Raw genomic sequence first — 16,402 nt, 5'->3', positions numbered from 1 at the left:
CTGGTATAGGTTGCGGCCCTGTGACGCGCGCCGCGGGTGCCCGGCCACTCGCGCACCCGTGAGGCTTCTGATTGGCCGAGGTTCGCAACAGGGCCTTAGGCTCGCCCAGCGAGGCCACCAATTGGCTAAGGTGCACGGTCCAGCCAGTCCCCCACAGAACGTCCAGTGTCAATCCCGGGGTGAGAGGGCGGAGTGGAGGCGCTGCTTGCTGCTGGGCAGCCGGGTGGGGTGGTGGAGGCTGGCGGGTGGCCGCGCCACGCTCGCTCGGAGGATCAGGAGGCGGTCCAGGTGGCGTCCGTCCGCCGCGTGCACGCCGCAATACCCCGCCCCCGCTCAGTGCGGCAGCAGTGGCGGACCAGCCAAGGTTGGCTCCCGGGTCCCCCTCACCCCCGGCGCAGCCGCTGTCCACCTGCCAGTGGGGGAGGGGCGAGGCAGCGCCGCGGGTCAGAGGTCGCCGGGAGGCGGGCGGGGCCGTAGTCATTCATAAGGCCTGGAGCAGGATAGCAGCGGCAGGCCTGGGGGAGAGGCCAGGGCTCCTACAGGATGTGGTCATTGGGAGTAAGGAACACTTGGGAGAGAGCCTCAGTGTCTATCCCGTTGCTGAGCGCCCACGGTGGGCTTGTGCCACTCATTGAATACATTACTTCCCACTATAGCCGTGTCACGCAGGTACTATTATCACTCCCATTTTGCAGGTGAGGAATCGAGGAGAGTCAGGCTGAGGATTCCGTCTAGGCAAATGAAGGAATTTGCCCTCCAGGGGAAGAAACACACAAGATACCCCTGCCTTCAGGGTCCCCTTTTTAAACACACATAGCCTGAGGGCAGTCAGGGTTCCCTACTACTACATTGCTGACACTTGGGGCCTGATCGTTCTCTGCTGGGAGGATTGTCTTGTGCTGTATTGTACACCCCGGTTTAGTAGCATTCCCAGTAGAATCTCCTCGGTGTGAGAACCAAAACCATTTTCACATTGCTAAATGTACCCTGGAGGGCAAAACTGCCCCCAGTTGAGAGCCATTGAAGCAGAGAGAAGCCCAAACAGGAGGTGTCAGATGGGCAGGGGACTGGCTGAGCCAGGTCTCCTTGACTTGTGGTTAAGGGGTCTTAGGTGTACAAGCCAGCTGACTCACTGCTCTGCTTGCACCCTACCCAGCTGCTGTGTGCACCCATGTACTTAGGTTGACCATAGGGAGGGAAGAGTTGGGGCTCTTATGTGAATTATGGGGAAACCATTCCACTTCTGGCTGTGGGGTTACAAATAAAAACTTAAGTAAAATTTTAAAAAATGACCCTGGCTGGTGTGGTTCAGTGGATTGAGTGAGTCCCATGAACCAAAGGGTCACTGGTTTGATTCCCATCCAGGGCACGTGCCTGGGTTGCAGGCCAGGTTCCCAGTGGGGGCATGTGAGAGGCAACCACACACTGATGTTTCTCACCCTCTTTCTCCCTCTGTGCCCCTCTAAAAATAAATATTTTAAAAAATTTAATAGATGTGTTGCCATATCCTTGGAGTAGTGTTAATTTCTTCCTATAGGTCAAGGTAAAAAAAAAATCACTGGTTATGCTCTAAAACAGCTGCATTGCTTAAGTTTTAATAAATAAAAACTTCCTAAATCTTGTCTGGATCACAACTATACAACCAACTAAGACTAGAACAAGCAGCTAAACAAGGAAACAAAAGGCAGTGAACTGATTTGCCAGGGCAAGACGACCCCCACCCATGTCCCAAGGAAAGATGAACAAAGCTGCTTCAGCCCACCCAAGACAAAAGCAGAAATAATCAGTCTAAATAAAATGCATTTTTAGACCAACCATATTTAATATAAAAAACATTTTAATATACAAGCTGTAATCACAATAGCATCCACATGGCGAGGGGGTGGGGAACATGGCAGAGGGCATGGCAAAGGGAGACTTTCAGGATCCCTACTGCTTCCTTTGGCTGCAATCACTCTGTAGCCTCTGAGAGCATATGAGGGTCTTAGCAGAGGGCCAATCATGGCAGCCAGAGACAGAGGGGCCCTGATGCCCAGAGACAGAGCATGGCAGGTCACTCCAACATGCCATCTCTCAGCAGTAGCAGCCTCCAGGGAAATCCAGATTCAGTTAGATGTAATGAGGAGGTGGTTGTGACTGAGAGGAAGAGTCAACCATCATTCATCAGCATCCTGCTGATCAAACTTTTGGAAATGGTTTTCCAGGGGCTGATGGATTGAAAAGACCTAATAATTGTTCTGGGAATTGGATAGAAATTGTGTCCGAGTCCACTTTCTAACACAGATTCCTTGTGACTCCAGAAAGCTGAATGGATCTACTCAGATACTTGGGAAAGGAAAGGAATGACAGAGCCACTGGCCCAAAAGGGCCAGAGCCTTGCCAACCATTGACCAAGAAAACCTCAAGGCAGGCAGGGAGGTGTGTGGGAAAGCTCTGGGTCAATGGTACTTATATGGAAGCATGGTGACACAATGGCTTGTGTGTGGAAGAAAGAACACAAGTTAGAAAGAATTAAGAACTGAAGTACCTGCTTTTCATAGGGCTGGGAAGTAAAGGTGAGATATGGTAGTCCTTCTGGGCTGAGGCTGGGAGAGACCTGAGGCCTGTTCTTTCCTTGGGGACAAGTTTGACAGGCCTGAATAGAGTTAATGGCTCCAAAGTCTTCCAGATGGTCCCCACAGGACTCTCCAGGAGCCCTGAATGCCACCTCCAAATCTGTCAGGAGACAGGCTGTAGTCCTGGCTGGGCCCAAGTAGAGACTAGAGTCCCCCAGTTAGATGCAATCCATGGAGTTCTCGGGGAGAAGGCCAGGGACACAGCCAGGGAGCCCCAAGCCCTTGACAGGAGTGCAGTTAATGGGGGGGCTGCAGCTTAGTGTGGGGTCCTGGTTTTCTATGGCCTCCAGCCTGTCTGTGTTGTTGTCCCAGTTGATGTGGAAACGGGTCACCCGGGGATTCGAGGCCAAGATGTTCCGTTGGAGCTGGAGTAGGAAGAGAAACATCAATTTGTCAGCATGCCCTCTTATTCATTACTCTCACAAAGCCAGGGCACCCCCAGTCCCCCTGGCCAAGCCCAAGAAAAGCAGACCCTGCTTATCTTATCACTGACAATGTGTACGACTCCAGGGAATGCCTGTGTACCATGATTTAGGGCCAAGACCTATCTAATCTTAATTCTGCAAAGCATGCTTTGGAGAAACAAAGGCCCCTCTCACGTTCTAGCCCAGCACTGCAAGATCTAAGCACTACTTGAAAACTTTAAGTGACCTTGGCTCCTGAATCCAATCACTTAACTCCAAATGCAAAGAAGCCAGCTGGTCTAGAGTATGAAACGAAGTGCAGAGAGACCCCACCTGAGAGAAGTCTGGTTTTGGAGGTGGGTTCTCCCGAAGTTCTGGGTCAGGATACTCATTGTTGACGTAGTAGCCCACTCGGATGAATTCCTGTCCATGGTAGGTGCAGGTGATGAGGACCACTGTCACACCGATGGCATCACTCTCAGGGATGAGGGATGGGTTAGGGGCATCGGCCTAGTAGAAACACACCCTAGGCCTTAGCACCAACTTCTCTAAGTTTAATGTTAATGGATTAATGATAATACTAATTGAGGTATTTTAAACACACCTAAAACAAGGTTATGTATTGACTGGTTGATAAAAATGTGACACACAGAAACCTAACCCTGTATTTCCTGTGGGGCCATGGTTCAGTATTTACTAATTCACTGTTCACAACAACCTTATAGAACATAACTCCTATGAATAATGAGGATCAACTGTGAATCAGTGGCTCATGGTAACAGCCATGACACAGAGGGGGAGGCAAGGGAGGTGTCTGAAGTACCTCTAAGAGGTTAGACTTGGGAACAAAGCAGGGATTTGAACCTGACCTTTTGACCACTAAACCACACTGTGTGCTTTTGGGTAGAAGAGGATGTTTCTAGGTGTCAAGGCCTATAAGGCCTCCTTTCTTACCTGAAATACGAACATGTGTCTCCCTGCTGGGACAGGACCGACCAGCACCGAGTCTAGGATTTGATCAAATTCCTCACTCTCAGCTGAGCCAACGTAAATGATCTTCCATTCTAGGTCTGTGAGAACATAGGGTTTTAAGGAATTGAAATAACTTGACATCAAAAAGGCAACGAAAGGGTCCTCTTGTGCTAGTTTTGGACAGATCCTTAATACAGTGAAGGATTCTTATTCTCAACATCTCCTGCACTAACTGCCAGGCACTGCAGTCCTGAGCACTGGGGTGAACAGGAAGCTCTTACTTCCAGGGGAAGTGGGAAATTTCTCCAGTGGGCCTAGCTCTGCCAGGTGACCTTGACTCTGCACCTTCAGGGAAACTCAGGCCTCTCAGAGCCTGAGGGCAAACCGTATGGCAGAGGCTGAATTAAGACCCACGTGATGGAGGCACGCTGAGGAAGGAACAGCAGGGAGTTGGGCCACTTCAGGGCTGTGCCCACTGGGTGCTGGGATAGGAAGCAGCATCCTCTTTCACACACAGGGACCAGTGCCACCGAACTGAGTAGATCCCTCGACAACTGGGGCAGATTCCAATCCTGCAGGAGAGCCAGCCGGCAGGAGGGGGAAGATGAGGCTGCTGGGGGAGTCAGCCAGTCCCCAGGTCTTCCAGATCCAGCACCAAGTCATGCCTGTTTACGGCCATTGGGGCAACCAATGACTCAATCAACAAAGGTGATCCTTTTAGCCCCAACTCTCTTGCATCCCATCTACTAGAAAGGAACCCTATCCCTGAGTATGTTCAGGAAAGATAGAAAGGAAAAGTGCTTAAGGAGACCCTGCCCGTCAATCACAGGAAATTCCCAGTGACCACTGCCTCTTGCAAAAGGTCCAAGTGTATCAGGGGCAAGGTCACGTTAGTACAGGGAAGCTTGGCAGGAGACCTGAAACTTATTTTAGGTTCTCTGAAATTACACAACATCCCACTCCAGCAACTGGAGGGAGTTTCACAAGCTGTGATTTTCACAGGAAGCAAACGCTCTTGGAAGCTGCCCTGTTCCTTGGTCGTGTCCTGCAAGTGCATCCAACTTCAGAAGAACATTGATACCTGGCCACAACTAAGGAGGTTGGTCACCTGAGCCCCAAGCTCTTCCTTGATACACTGGCTTCCTGTCCCTTCGCAGTATTACCCAGGTCTACTCAGGCCTCCCAGGGCTCACTGGAGTTCAAGTTCTAATCTCTTATTATTTGCAGGGAGGATTAAATTTATTGATTTATTTTTGTTACAAGTAGTAACAGGACTAGACATGTTTGGAACAAAACAAAACCACCTAGTTGTTTTCCCCTTTCTCACATAGGTGTACATTTTGGTATCTTTCCTTCTAGCCTTTCCCTCATTACCAGTTGGAATCACATGTGTGTGCATTAAATTAATGTGCTGGGGAGGGGGAGATATAAAGGAGAATGAAATAGAGCAGGCTAGGGGCACACCACAGGCACTCAATGTTCAATACCATTAGTAAAACCTAGACAAAGACTATGTGGGTGCTAACAGGAAAACACACTGCATGGGTGGCCAGGCAAGTGGGCCACAGTGGATCCCTTGCTACTGGAGAAATGAACCAGAAAATCAATGGAGGATCAGAGAAACATTGACCCAAGAGTTGGAGGAGCTGATAAAATCATCTACAGAAGACAAAAGGTAAGGACCTAAATACTGAATTGTCTTAAAGTTGAGGTTTTGAGTGACTTCTTAATATAACTCCTCTTTAGAATTAGATAGGGAAAATCAGTCACCAATACAGCACAAACGCACTCCTATCGAATACAGGACACAATTATATACACATAACATGTGTACCTAACCTTTGGGATAATTTCAAAGTAACTCAACTGCCTTAAATTTTGTCTTTATGCCCTAATTTTATGTTCTAACCACTACACAGGATGTTCTTCCACTATGTATGAAAACAAAACCAAAATCAAAGGCATGATAAAAGACATGTAAAATATTATTGTAGTTGTACTAACAGAGAAACCTGTTTCCTGCCTTTAAAAAAGCCTGATCTAATAGGTCTTTTTCTGTTTATCACTTTATCTTTGTTCAAAATCATACAGATGAACCTTGGCCTGACCATAGCTGTGGGTCAGAACATTTGGCCCCATGACTTATTCAAGCAGTGCCTGTTGAATTTTTCAACTAAATGGGTGGTGGTGAGGGGGAAACAAACCTAATGTGTTAGATGTGGGCTCATATTTTAGCACCACTTATTTCCAGATGCTGAGGAGAAAAGAGAGCAAAGGGGGCTTAGAGTCCCTAGGAAATAAGATCAGTTGACTGACGAGGGTTTAGGGGTCTTGTCAGATCTGTAGTTGTTAGTGTTGAGGTAATAAGATTGAGATCTCTCCAGGATCTAAGACTTCTACATCCAGGCCCACTCCATCTTTTGGGAGGCAAGCAGGAATCAAATTCTCTCTGCTCTGTAGGAAGAGGCAGAAAGTGAGTTACTGGTTAGAGCTATGAAGGGCCCTAAGAGGAAAAACCAGAGTCTGGATTTCCAGGCCAGAGTTTGATTTCCAGCTTGAGTTTCTCTGGGCAAAAGCTTTATTGTCCAGGTATAATTAATAATAGCACCCCCTTTGCTCTCTTTTCTGATATGGAAATAAATTCTATAATCAGTTCTATTTATGTTCCACTTCTAAAATAAAGGACATAGCCCTGGCTGGTTTGCTCAGTTGGTTAGAGCACCATTCAGATAAACCAAGGCTGTGGGTTCCAGACCTGGTCCGGGCCCATACAAGAATCAACCAATGAATGCATGAGTAAATGGAACAACGAATTGATGCTTCTCTCTTTGGAATCAATAAATTAAAAGAAAAAGAAGTTTAACATAAAGGATGCTTTCTCTCTCTCTCAGGTTTTAGCAAAGATAAAGAATCCTGGACTCAGAATTTAGAAAACACCCTAGTGTCAAAATGCTACCAACGAGCCATGTGAACTTGGAGAAGTCATTCTGTTTCTCTCTAATAAAATATGATGGCCAGCAGGTTGACTCTGGACCTCTACTATGATTCTATGAACAGATTAGTAAAGTAGGAGACTTCCGGCCAAGATGGAGGCATAGGTGGAAACACTGTGCCTCCTCACACAGCCAAGTTTAAAGACAACAAAGTTGTAGTAACAAAAACACAACCGAAACAGACAGAAAATTGAACTGTAGGGAAATCCAACAACAACAAACCATTTAGCCACATCGGTAAGAGGGGCGGAGTCAGTGGCTGGCAGAGCGGGGTACCATAGGAAAAAGCAGCCTGACCGACCCAGGAGCGGAGGCAGCAGTTGGCAGATCCCATACATGGGGTGGCAACAGGCAGACCCAGTGAAGGCGCAAGGCAGCTGGCTGACCACGGTCACACATTACACATTCGCGCGCAGATAAACCAAGTGAAGGAGCGAGCAGTGAGACAGACTGCGCAAACTAGGGCCCCAGCAACGGGAATTAGAGCCTGAAAGCACCAATTAGAAAGACTTTCAGGGTCAAGGTGCTGAGAGAAGCTCCCAGGCTCACAGAGAGTTTGTTGGAGAGACCCACAGGGTCCTGGAGGGTGCACAAGCCCACACACCCGGGAGCTGGCACCAGGGGGGCCCGGTTTGCTTGCCAAAAGCAGCAGAGGGGACTGAAATCTGAGAGAGGAACAAACACTGTTGCCCCTCTTTGACCCCGCCCCCACATACAGCATCACAACCCAGCAACTGGGTTGCCCTTCCCTGGTGAACACATAAGGCTCTGCCCCTCATACATAACAGGCGCAAACAGACCAAAACATTATGGCTCAAGAAGAACAGCTCAAAGCCCCAGAGCCAATACTTCTAAGCAACCAAGAGATAGCCAACCTATCAGATGCACAGTTCAAAACACTGGTGATCAGGATGCTCACAGAACTGGTTGATTTTAGTCACAAATTAGAGAACAAATGAAGGCTAAACTAACTGAAATGAAGGGAAATGCACAGGAAACAGTAGTGATAGGAAGGAAACTGGGACTCAAATCAAGGGAGTGGACCAGAAGGAAGAAAAAAATGACCAAACAGAAAAGAATGAAGAAACAAGAATTCAAAAAAATGAGGAAAGGCTTAGGAACCTCCAGGACATCTTTAAACATTCCAACATTCGGATTATAGGGGTACCAGAAGGGGAAGAGGAACAGCCATGAGTGGAAAACTTATTTGAACAAATAATAAAGAAGAACTTCCCCAGTCTGGCAAAGGCAATAGACTCCCAGGAAATCCAGGAAGCTCAGAGAGTCCCAAAGAAGTTGGACCCAAGAAGGAACACACCAAGGCACATCAGAATTACATTAGCCAAGATTAAAATGAAGGAGAGAACCCTAGAAGCAGCAAGAGATAAGGGGACAGTCACCTAGGACAGTCACCAGAAAAACAAGAAAAAGGAGTTCCCATCAGACTGTCAGCTGATTTCTCAAAAGAGACCTTACAGCCAAGAAGGGGCTGGAAAGAAGTATTCCAAGTCATGAAATCCAAAGACTTACATCCAAGATTGCTCTACCCAGCAAAGCTTTCATTTAGAATGGAAGGGCAGGTAAAGTGCTTCTCAGATAAGGTCAAGTTCAAGGAGTTCATCATCACCAAGCCCTTATTATATGAAATGTTAAAGGAACTTATATAAGAAAAAGAAGATAAAAAATATGAACAGTGAAAAGACAGGAAACTCACAGTTATTAACAACCACACCTAAAACAAAAGCAAACTAAGAGGACAGCTAGATCAGGAGCAGAACCATAGAAATGAAGATCACGTGGAGGGTTAGCAACAGGGGAGTGGGGGGAGAAGGTACAGAGAATAAGTAGCATAGATGGTAAGTAGAAAATAGACACAGGGGAGGGCAAGAATAGTAGGGGAAATATAGAATCTAAATAACATGTGACACATGGATATAAACTAAAGGGGAGGAATGGTGGGGGGGCGTGTGCAGGGTGGAGAGGAATGAAGGGGGGATGGGCAACTGTAATGGCATAATCAATAAAATATATTAAAAAGAAAAAATAAATTAAAAAAAAGACTAGCAAAGTAATAGGGCAGGGGTATTTCTAGAAATAAAAGTACTAGATAATGATCACACAACCACTTTTAAATGCAATGAGCACAAACAGGCTGATTGAAACTTGATCTCTTGCCATGGGAACTGTGAATTCCTTAACCTATTAGCTCCTTACATCTAGCTTAAAATTAAATGTTATTACACATTGGTATTCTACACTTAACTTATTTACACTCTGCATTGTTACAGGAAGAATTTAACTAGACTTAATCTATAATTAGTCACAAGTAGACTTGTAATTTAAATGGAGAAACCAGGGAGAGACTGCTCAATTGGTCCAGCCTAAGCACATCTCCAACTGTATCAACCTTAAACTAATACGAGTGGCTGGATTTGCAAGCGAACTCCCCAAATACCACCTAGAGATGCTAGTTAGTACACCCTTGCTTTACAGATCTTACCTCCGCAACTGCTGACTCTTCTCTTTTTAACTGTCAAGTGGAGAAATGGTCTGATGGAGTATAGGCATACCTTAGAGCACAGGTGGCAAATACAAGGCCTGTGGGCCGAATCGGGCCCTCCATCTTGTTTTATCTGGCCCAGCACCTTGTTTCTACCGAACAAGTAGCACCGAGCTCCTTGTCCCTAGTTAAGAAGTAGTTACACTTAGAGAGTCGTAAAATTACATTCAGCCCTTTGAAGGCAACTGCGAGGCTGATGTGGCCCCTAATGAAAATCAGTTTGATACCCCTGCCTTAGAGATTGTGGGTTTGGTCCCAGACAACCACATTAAAGCCAGTGATCTTTTTGCTGGTGAGGGTATTGTCTTCAATTTGTAAAAAATGTAACTTCTGTGAAGTGCAATGCAACAGAAGTATGGCTGTTATTTCCTCCTGACTCCCTGCGTGACCTTAGATTTTTGGAGTTTTATAGACCTTTCATTGAAAGGTCTTTCACTCTTTGTGGCTCCCATTTTCTCATCTGTGAGATGAGAGCCATATTTACTTCTGTGAATAAGCACATCTGTGGAAGTACCTTAGAAAAGATGTTCCAAAGGTTTTGACTCCCAGATGATTGTTTGAAGCTGGATACCCAGATGGCATGGCCAGGCCCAGCCCAGCCCAGCCCCCCTCCAGATTAGGTCAGACCGTCAAAAGTGCTGGAATAGCCCTGGCTGGTGTGGCTCAGTGGATTGAGCTCGGGCTGTGAACCCAAGGGTCGCCAGTTCCATTCCCAGTCAGGCCAGGTCCCCAGTGGGGAGCCATGTGAGAGGCAACCACACATTGATGTTTCTTGCCCTCTCTTTCTCTCTCCCTTCCATACTCTCTGAATAAATAAATAAAATCTTTTTTAAAAAAGTGCTGGCCTGGCTGGTGTAGCTCAGTGGATTGAGCGCGGGCCTGCGAACCACACAATCGCAGTTCGATTCCCAGTCAGGGCACATGCCTGGGTTGCAGGCCAGTTCCCTGCAGGCCAACTCCCAGCAGGGGATGCACAAAAGGCAACCATACATTGATATTTCTCTCCTTCTCTCCTTCCCTTCCCCTCTAAAGATAAATAAATAAAATATTTTTTTAAAAAGTGCTGGAAGAATTGTGGTAGTAGGTAAGCTGGGACGTGGTGTGCAAACTGTGGGACCTGGCTAAATTAGGCCTGCCTGGCTAGACCACTCTTCATATTTAAGTGTGTTCACTGGAGCCCACAGTAAGGGAAGAGGGAAGAACGGGAGTTAGTGAGACTAAGTTATCCTCAAAGACTGGAAGCCAAGCCATGCCTCCTCAAGTGGAGCTCAAGAGCAGAAGAGGGTTGGGGCCATGATAAGGAATAGGTAAGCCAGGTTCTAGGGTCCTTTGGGGTAGAAAAAAGGAGAAGTGGGTGGGGTTGTTTAAATATTAGTAGGTTGAAGAAGGGATTATTGGGAGACAAATGGGGAAATGGGGGTGAGTGAAGTCTTACCGCTGAGAGAGGGTCTTTCTTCACAGGGAAAAAAAGGTGATAGGAGGGGCTTCACTGGGAAAATTGGGATGGAGCTTGGGAGAGATGACTATACAGGGAAACTGGGGGAGGAAGCTAAGGTTTCCATAGGGGCAATGGGAGGGGGCTGGGGATTAGAGTCTTCTTAGGAAAAAAGTAAGGTGGGAGTGTCTCACCAGAGGAGAACACTAAGTAAGCTCTAATGTTAATATAAAAAATTTTCTATACTGACCCCTGGCTGGTGTCGCTCAGTGGATTGAGCACCCGCCTAGTAACCAAGAGGTTGTTGGTTCCATGTCAGGGCAAACGCCTGGGTTGCAGGCCAGGTCCCCAGTGGGGGATGCGTGAGAGGCACCACACATTGATGATTCTCTCTCTTTCTCCCTCCCCTACCGTCTCTAATAAATAAGTAAATAAAATCTTTAAAAAAACCCTTCTATACTGAAATAGGACATGAGGTGACTGAGGGTATCTGCAGGTTAAAGAATGGCAGCTGACCTTGTGTGGCTAAGTGGACCGAGTGCTGACCAGCGATTCCCGGTCAAAACCCATGCCTGGGCTGGGGGCCAGGTCCCCACTTGGGGCATATGAGAGGCAATTACACATTGATATTTCTCTCCCTCCTCCTTCCCTTCCCCTCTCTCTAAACATAAATAAATAAAATCTTTTAAATCTTCTTTTTAAATAAAGAATGGCAGCTTCAGCTGAGAAGCGGGTAGGGTGAGGTGGGCATGATGAGGTCCCCGCTTTGGGAAACAAGAGTATTCAGTATTCGTGGGGAGGGGGTCGAGTTGGCCCAGGGGTGAGGTTGGGGCTGGTGGGGAGGGACAAGGGAGAGATCTTGTTTTGGGAGGTATTTCACGGAAGAGGTCGAGGTAGGCCGCCAGGGTCTCTACGGTAAAGTCCGGTTGGCCAGGGGACCGGGATGGGGAGCGGGAGGGTAGGGTAATGTCCACACAGGCCCAGCCTCACCGTCTGCCAGAGCCTCATTGCACTCGAAGCTGATCTCGAACCGGAAAGGGCTGTGGAAAGGGCTCGGATTCTCCAGCACCGCCACGTTGAGCACCGACACCTTGGCCATCGTCTCGCCGGGCCACGGCTGAAGCCGGAACTGGGGCCGGGCCCACGTCTGGGTCTTGCAGGGTCAGCGGGACAGCCTTACCGGCGAAACCCACAGCCTTCTCAGACCGCGGACTGAAACGCGTACACTGCGCGCCTCCTTCAAATAGCTGGCCGCACCCTCTGACCAATCACTGAAAATGCTCCTAGGCGCCTTGAGCGTCCCGTTAGCCAATCGTGAAGCGTTGGGCGGTGAGCGCCGAGACTCCCTGGACCAATCCGCGGAGCTCCCTCTCCGGGCTGTGCAAGGGAGGCGGGACCATTTCCCGGCTTCTTCGGGGGTCCTGAGGAAACCAATCCCTAGAGTCTCAGACTTGGTGGTCGAAGGCGGGGGTAGGCGGAGTCAGAGCGCGGGGCTCCTGTCAGCCAATCTTGAGGGTTCCCGCACCGGCGTAGCCCGCCCCTCGCCGAGCTTTTCCGGGAGACATATCCCACCCGGAGCAGCGCCGCCAACTGCCGAGCGGTGGCGCGCGGCGCTCGCTGAAGAGGGCGGGAAGGGCGGTGCTCGAGTCCGCGGTGATTGGTAGGTGGAAATGGGGCGGAGGCAAATCAGATTCTCTGAGAGGTTTAAGGGCTGGATTAGGGTAGGGGCGGGAGAAGAGAAAAACTCGGCTGGGGATTCGAGGGAAAGTGGATGTCGGCCGCCGGTGCGTTTGAACCGGGTGTGAAGAGAGAGAGGAGGTATTGGCAGCTTCGGCATCTGTCAGCAGGTGATCGTTACCGTGAGCTCCTCTGATGGTCTCCTGGCCCCTCAGGCCCAGCGGCCGCAGAGTCCGTTGAGAACGTTGTGAACGTTGTGAACGTTTGACTCACCCGAGGAGAGACGAGCGGCGGAAACGGGGCAGTGGGGCCCGGGCCCTGGGAATCTGGCCTGATTGGAATCCTGCCGTCGCCCCCTCAAGGGCCTGCGGGAGGTGTCAGGTGGACAACTCAGTAAACAGGAGTTCGAATCTGGCCTCTACCACTCAGCTCGAGAGGCCACTTTCCCCCGCTCATTTAACAAGGTTGTGAGAATACACTGACGTGACTCGTGACTGCATATGGAGATCTCTCCATCCACACACCTGGGCCGGCCACCTTGCCCACTGGCAAAAAAGACTCCGTTCATTCTCTGCTCCCACATTCTCTCATCTTTACATTTGTTTAATAACCGCTTTTAAAAAACAAGTTTTAAAAAAGCAGATGAAGTTAATCTTAATACGTTGCGTTTAATCCAGTAGAGCCAATATTTCCAACAGGTGGTGGGTATAAAAAATACAAATGAAATAACTTACATTTGTTCACTCCATACTGTCTGTGAAATCCCGTCCCTTTTACACTTATAATTACATTTTCATCAGAAATGTTAAGTTTCATAACATTAACAGTTGAAAATGTAGATTTCCGTGCTCAAACCTGATTGACATTACTTAAGAGTTTTCCATGAGCTCAATTGCATTAATTTTTTTTTTTTTTTTACTTATTTACTTTTAGAGAGGGGAAGGGAGGGAGGAAGAGTGGGAGAGAAACATCGATGTGTGGTTACCTCTCACGCGCCCCCTAGTGGGGACCTGGCTGGCAACCCAGGCATGTGCCCTGACCAGGAATTGAACCAGTGACCTTTAAGTTCACAGGTGCTCAATCCACTGAGCCACACCAGCCAGGGCGCATTTTGGTTTTTAATGTTAATTGAAATGTTAATTAACATTTCAATGTTAATTAAGTGACATGGAAAATTAAGTGACATGGAAAATTCTGTATCACAATGGCAGTAGCTATTCAGCATCTATATTCAGGTGCTCTTGAGCCCCTGTGATAAGTAGCTACTGTATTATTGGACAGTACAGGTCTCAAATTGGATCAGTCACTCTCCTACTTATAAAGTGAGTGGTTTTCTATTTGTCTCAGTATGAGGACCCAATAGCCCCTACCCCCGACCCCATCCATAGCTTTTCTTTTTTAAAAAAGTTTTTTATTTACTTTTAGAGGGGAAGGGAAGGAGAAAGGGAGAGAAACAGCAATGTGTGGTTGCCTCTTGCATACCCCCATCTGGGGACCTGGCCTGCAGTCCAGGTGTATGCCCTGACTGGGAATCAAACTGGTGACCTTTTGGTTTGCAGTCTGGCACTCAATCCGCACTGAGCCACACCAGTTTTGCTATTCAAGGTTTCAGGTTTCACTTACCTGCTGTCAACCTTCATTCAAAAATATTAAATGGAAAATTCCAGAAATACAGTTCTTTTTTAAAAATATTTTATTTATTTTCAGAGAGAGGGGAAGGGAAGGAGAGAGGAAGAGAAATAGCAATGTGTGGTTGCCTCTCATGTGTCCCCGACTGGGAACTGGCCTGCAACCCAGGCATGTACCCTGACTGGGAATCGAACCGCGATCATGTGGTTCGCAGGCCCACACTCAATCCACTGAGCTATAGCAGCCAGGGCTAAACAGTTCTTACATTTTAAATTGTGTGCTGTTCTGAGTAGCATGATGAAAAATTAAATCTTGCACTGGCTAGTAGCTAGCTCAACAATTTCCTTTGTCTAGTACAACAATTTTCAACCACTATGCCACAAGAATTTTTAAAATTTTTTATTTATTTATCTTTAGAGGGGAAGGAAAGGAGAGAGGGAGAGAAATATCAATGTATGGTTGCCTCTCATGCATCCCCTGCTGGGAATTGGCCTGCAACCCAGGCATGTGTTCTGACTGGTATTCAAACTGCGACCCTCTGGTTTGCAGTCCACTGAGCTACACCAGTCAGGGCTGCCAAAAGAATTTTTAAACACGTAATACTTGAGTAGTCAGGGGCACTGACCTCTTTTCCCATAAATTGTCAAATTAAAAAAATGACAGCAATCAACACAACAATAGCCATCTGTTGTGAATGAATCAAAAGTATTCTTATTTTTTGTCAGGTTGGCAAAAATTACAATATATTTTTTATGTGCAGCAGAATTTTAGTAATTATTTTGTGTGCCATGAGATGAAAAAGGTTGAAAATCGCTGATCTAGTGTATCAGAGAGACCCCCACATTCATGTAACTTTTATTACAGTAGTTGTTATAATTGTTCTATTTTATTGTTAGTTACTGTTGTTAATTTCTGACTATGCCTAATTTATAAATTAAACTTTGCCATTGGCATGTATGAGGTCTGTCTGGAAAAAGTCTATCCATTGTTTATATAACAAGAACAGTTTACACAGTATCGATGTGACCAGGCAGCCAAGGCAAGTGGACTGGAATGCGCATGTGTGAACATTGATGACTTCACTGTACTAGTCAGTGGGGTGGTAGACACCATTGAGTGAGCATATGTACTGTATGGCTGGTACATTCAAAATGAGCAAGTAGAACAATGATTTTTTTAAAAGATTTTATTTATTTATCTTTAGAGGGGGAGGGAAGGAGAGAAGGAGAGAAATATCAATGTATGGTTGCCTCTCGTGAGTCCCCCGCTGGGAACTGGCCTGCAACCCAGGCATGTGCCCTGACTGGGAATTGTGGTTCGCAGGCCCGCGCTCAACCCACTGAGCTACACCAGCCAGGGCTAGAACAATGAATTTGCATCAGATTTTGTGTTAAGCTTGAACATTACTTCATGGAAACTACTTGGATGATTCAGAAGGCTTTTGGGGATGATGCAGTGAGTGCAGTGCAAATAAAAGTTTGGCACAAATGCGTCAAAGATGGTCAAGAGTCTGTTGAAAGTGATCCACATTTTGGAAGGCCTGTAACAACACTGGAGAATGTTGAACATGTTCGGGCTACAATCAACAAATATTGGTGACCCAGGTGACTCAGTACCCCTATAGCCCAGATTTGCACCCTGTAGCTTCTGGCTTTTTCCAAAACTAAAATCGCCTTTGAAAGAGAAGAGATTTCAGACCATCAATGAGATTCAGGAAAACATGACAGGGCAGCTGATGGTGATTCCAACAAAGGATTTTACAGAGTGTTTTGAACAGTGGAAGAGATGCTGGGAGAACTGTGTGAGAGCCCCAGGAGCTTGCTTTGAAGGGGACGGAGGTGTCATTGTCCTATGTACAATGTTTCTTGTATCTTTTTTGATAAATGTCTCTATTTTTCTCATTACATGGCTAGATATCTTCTGGACAGACCTCATCGTATGTATAGGAGAAAACAGTATATATAGGGTTGGGTACTATTCACAGTTTTAGGCATCCACTGGGGATCTTGAAACTATCCTCCTTTGGTAAGGGAGCACTACTGTATTGTCTTTAAGACTCAACACAATATGCTTCATTTCCTACAGCCCACAAGCCTCAACTTTAGTCCAGCCAAATT

The 16,402-nt window shown here is 47.1% G+C and overlaps 1 protein-coding gene across 1 annotated transcript; it reads right to left on the bottom strand.

The window, feature by feature from the left end:
• Positions 1-1,809: 1,809 nt before the first annotated feature.
• On the bottom strand, positions 1,810-12,505 carry ASF1B (anti-silencing function 1B histone chaperone). Its single transcript, XM_037041802.1, has 4 exons — positions 11,970-12,505; positions 3,974-4,089; positions 3,353-3,529; positions 1,810-2,980 (listed from the first exon to the last, which is right to left on the bottom strand). The coding sequence occupies exons 1-4, from the start codon at positions 12,076-12,078 to the stop codon at positions 2,774-2,776; spliced, it is 609 nt and encodes a 202-aa protein (XP_036897697.1). The 5' UTR covers positions 12,079-12,505; the 3' UTR covers positions 1,810-2,773.
• Between the last annotated feature and the right edge of the window lie 3,897 nt (positions 12,506-16,402).

This window comes from Sturnira hondurensis, unplaced genomic scaffold, assembly GCF_014824575.4.
Source record: "Sturnira hondurensis isolate 20B ecotype Veracruz unplaced genomic scaffold, ASM1482457v3 Scaffold0003213, whole genome shotgun sequence".
Lineage (NCBI taxonomy): Eukaryota > Metazoa > Chordata > Mammalia > Chiroptera > Phyllostomidae > Sturnira > Sturnira hondurensis.
Note: the sequence above shows the minus strand (reverse complement) of the source record. Positions and strands in the feature narration are given on the sequence as shown.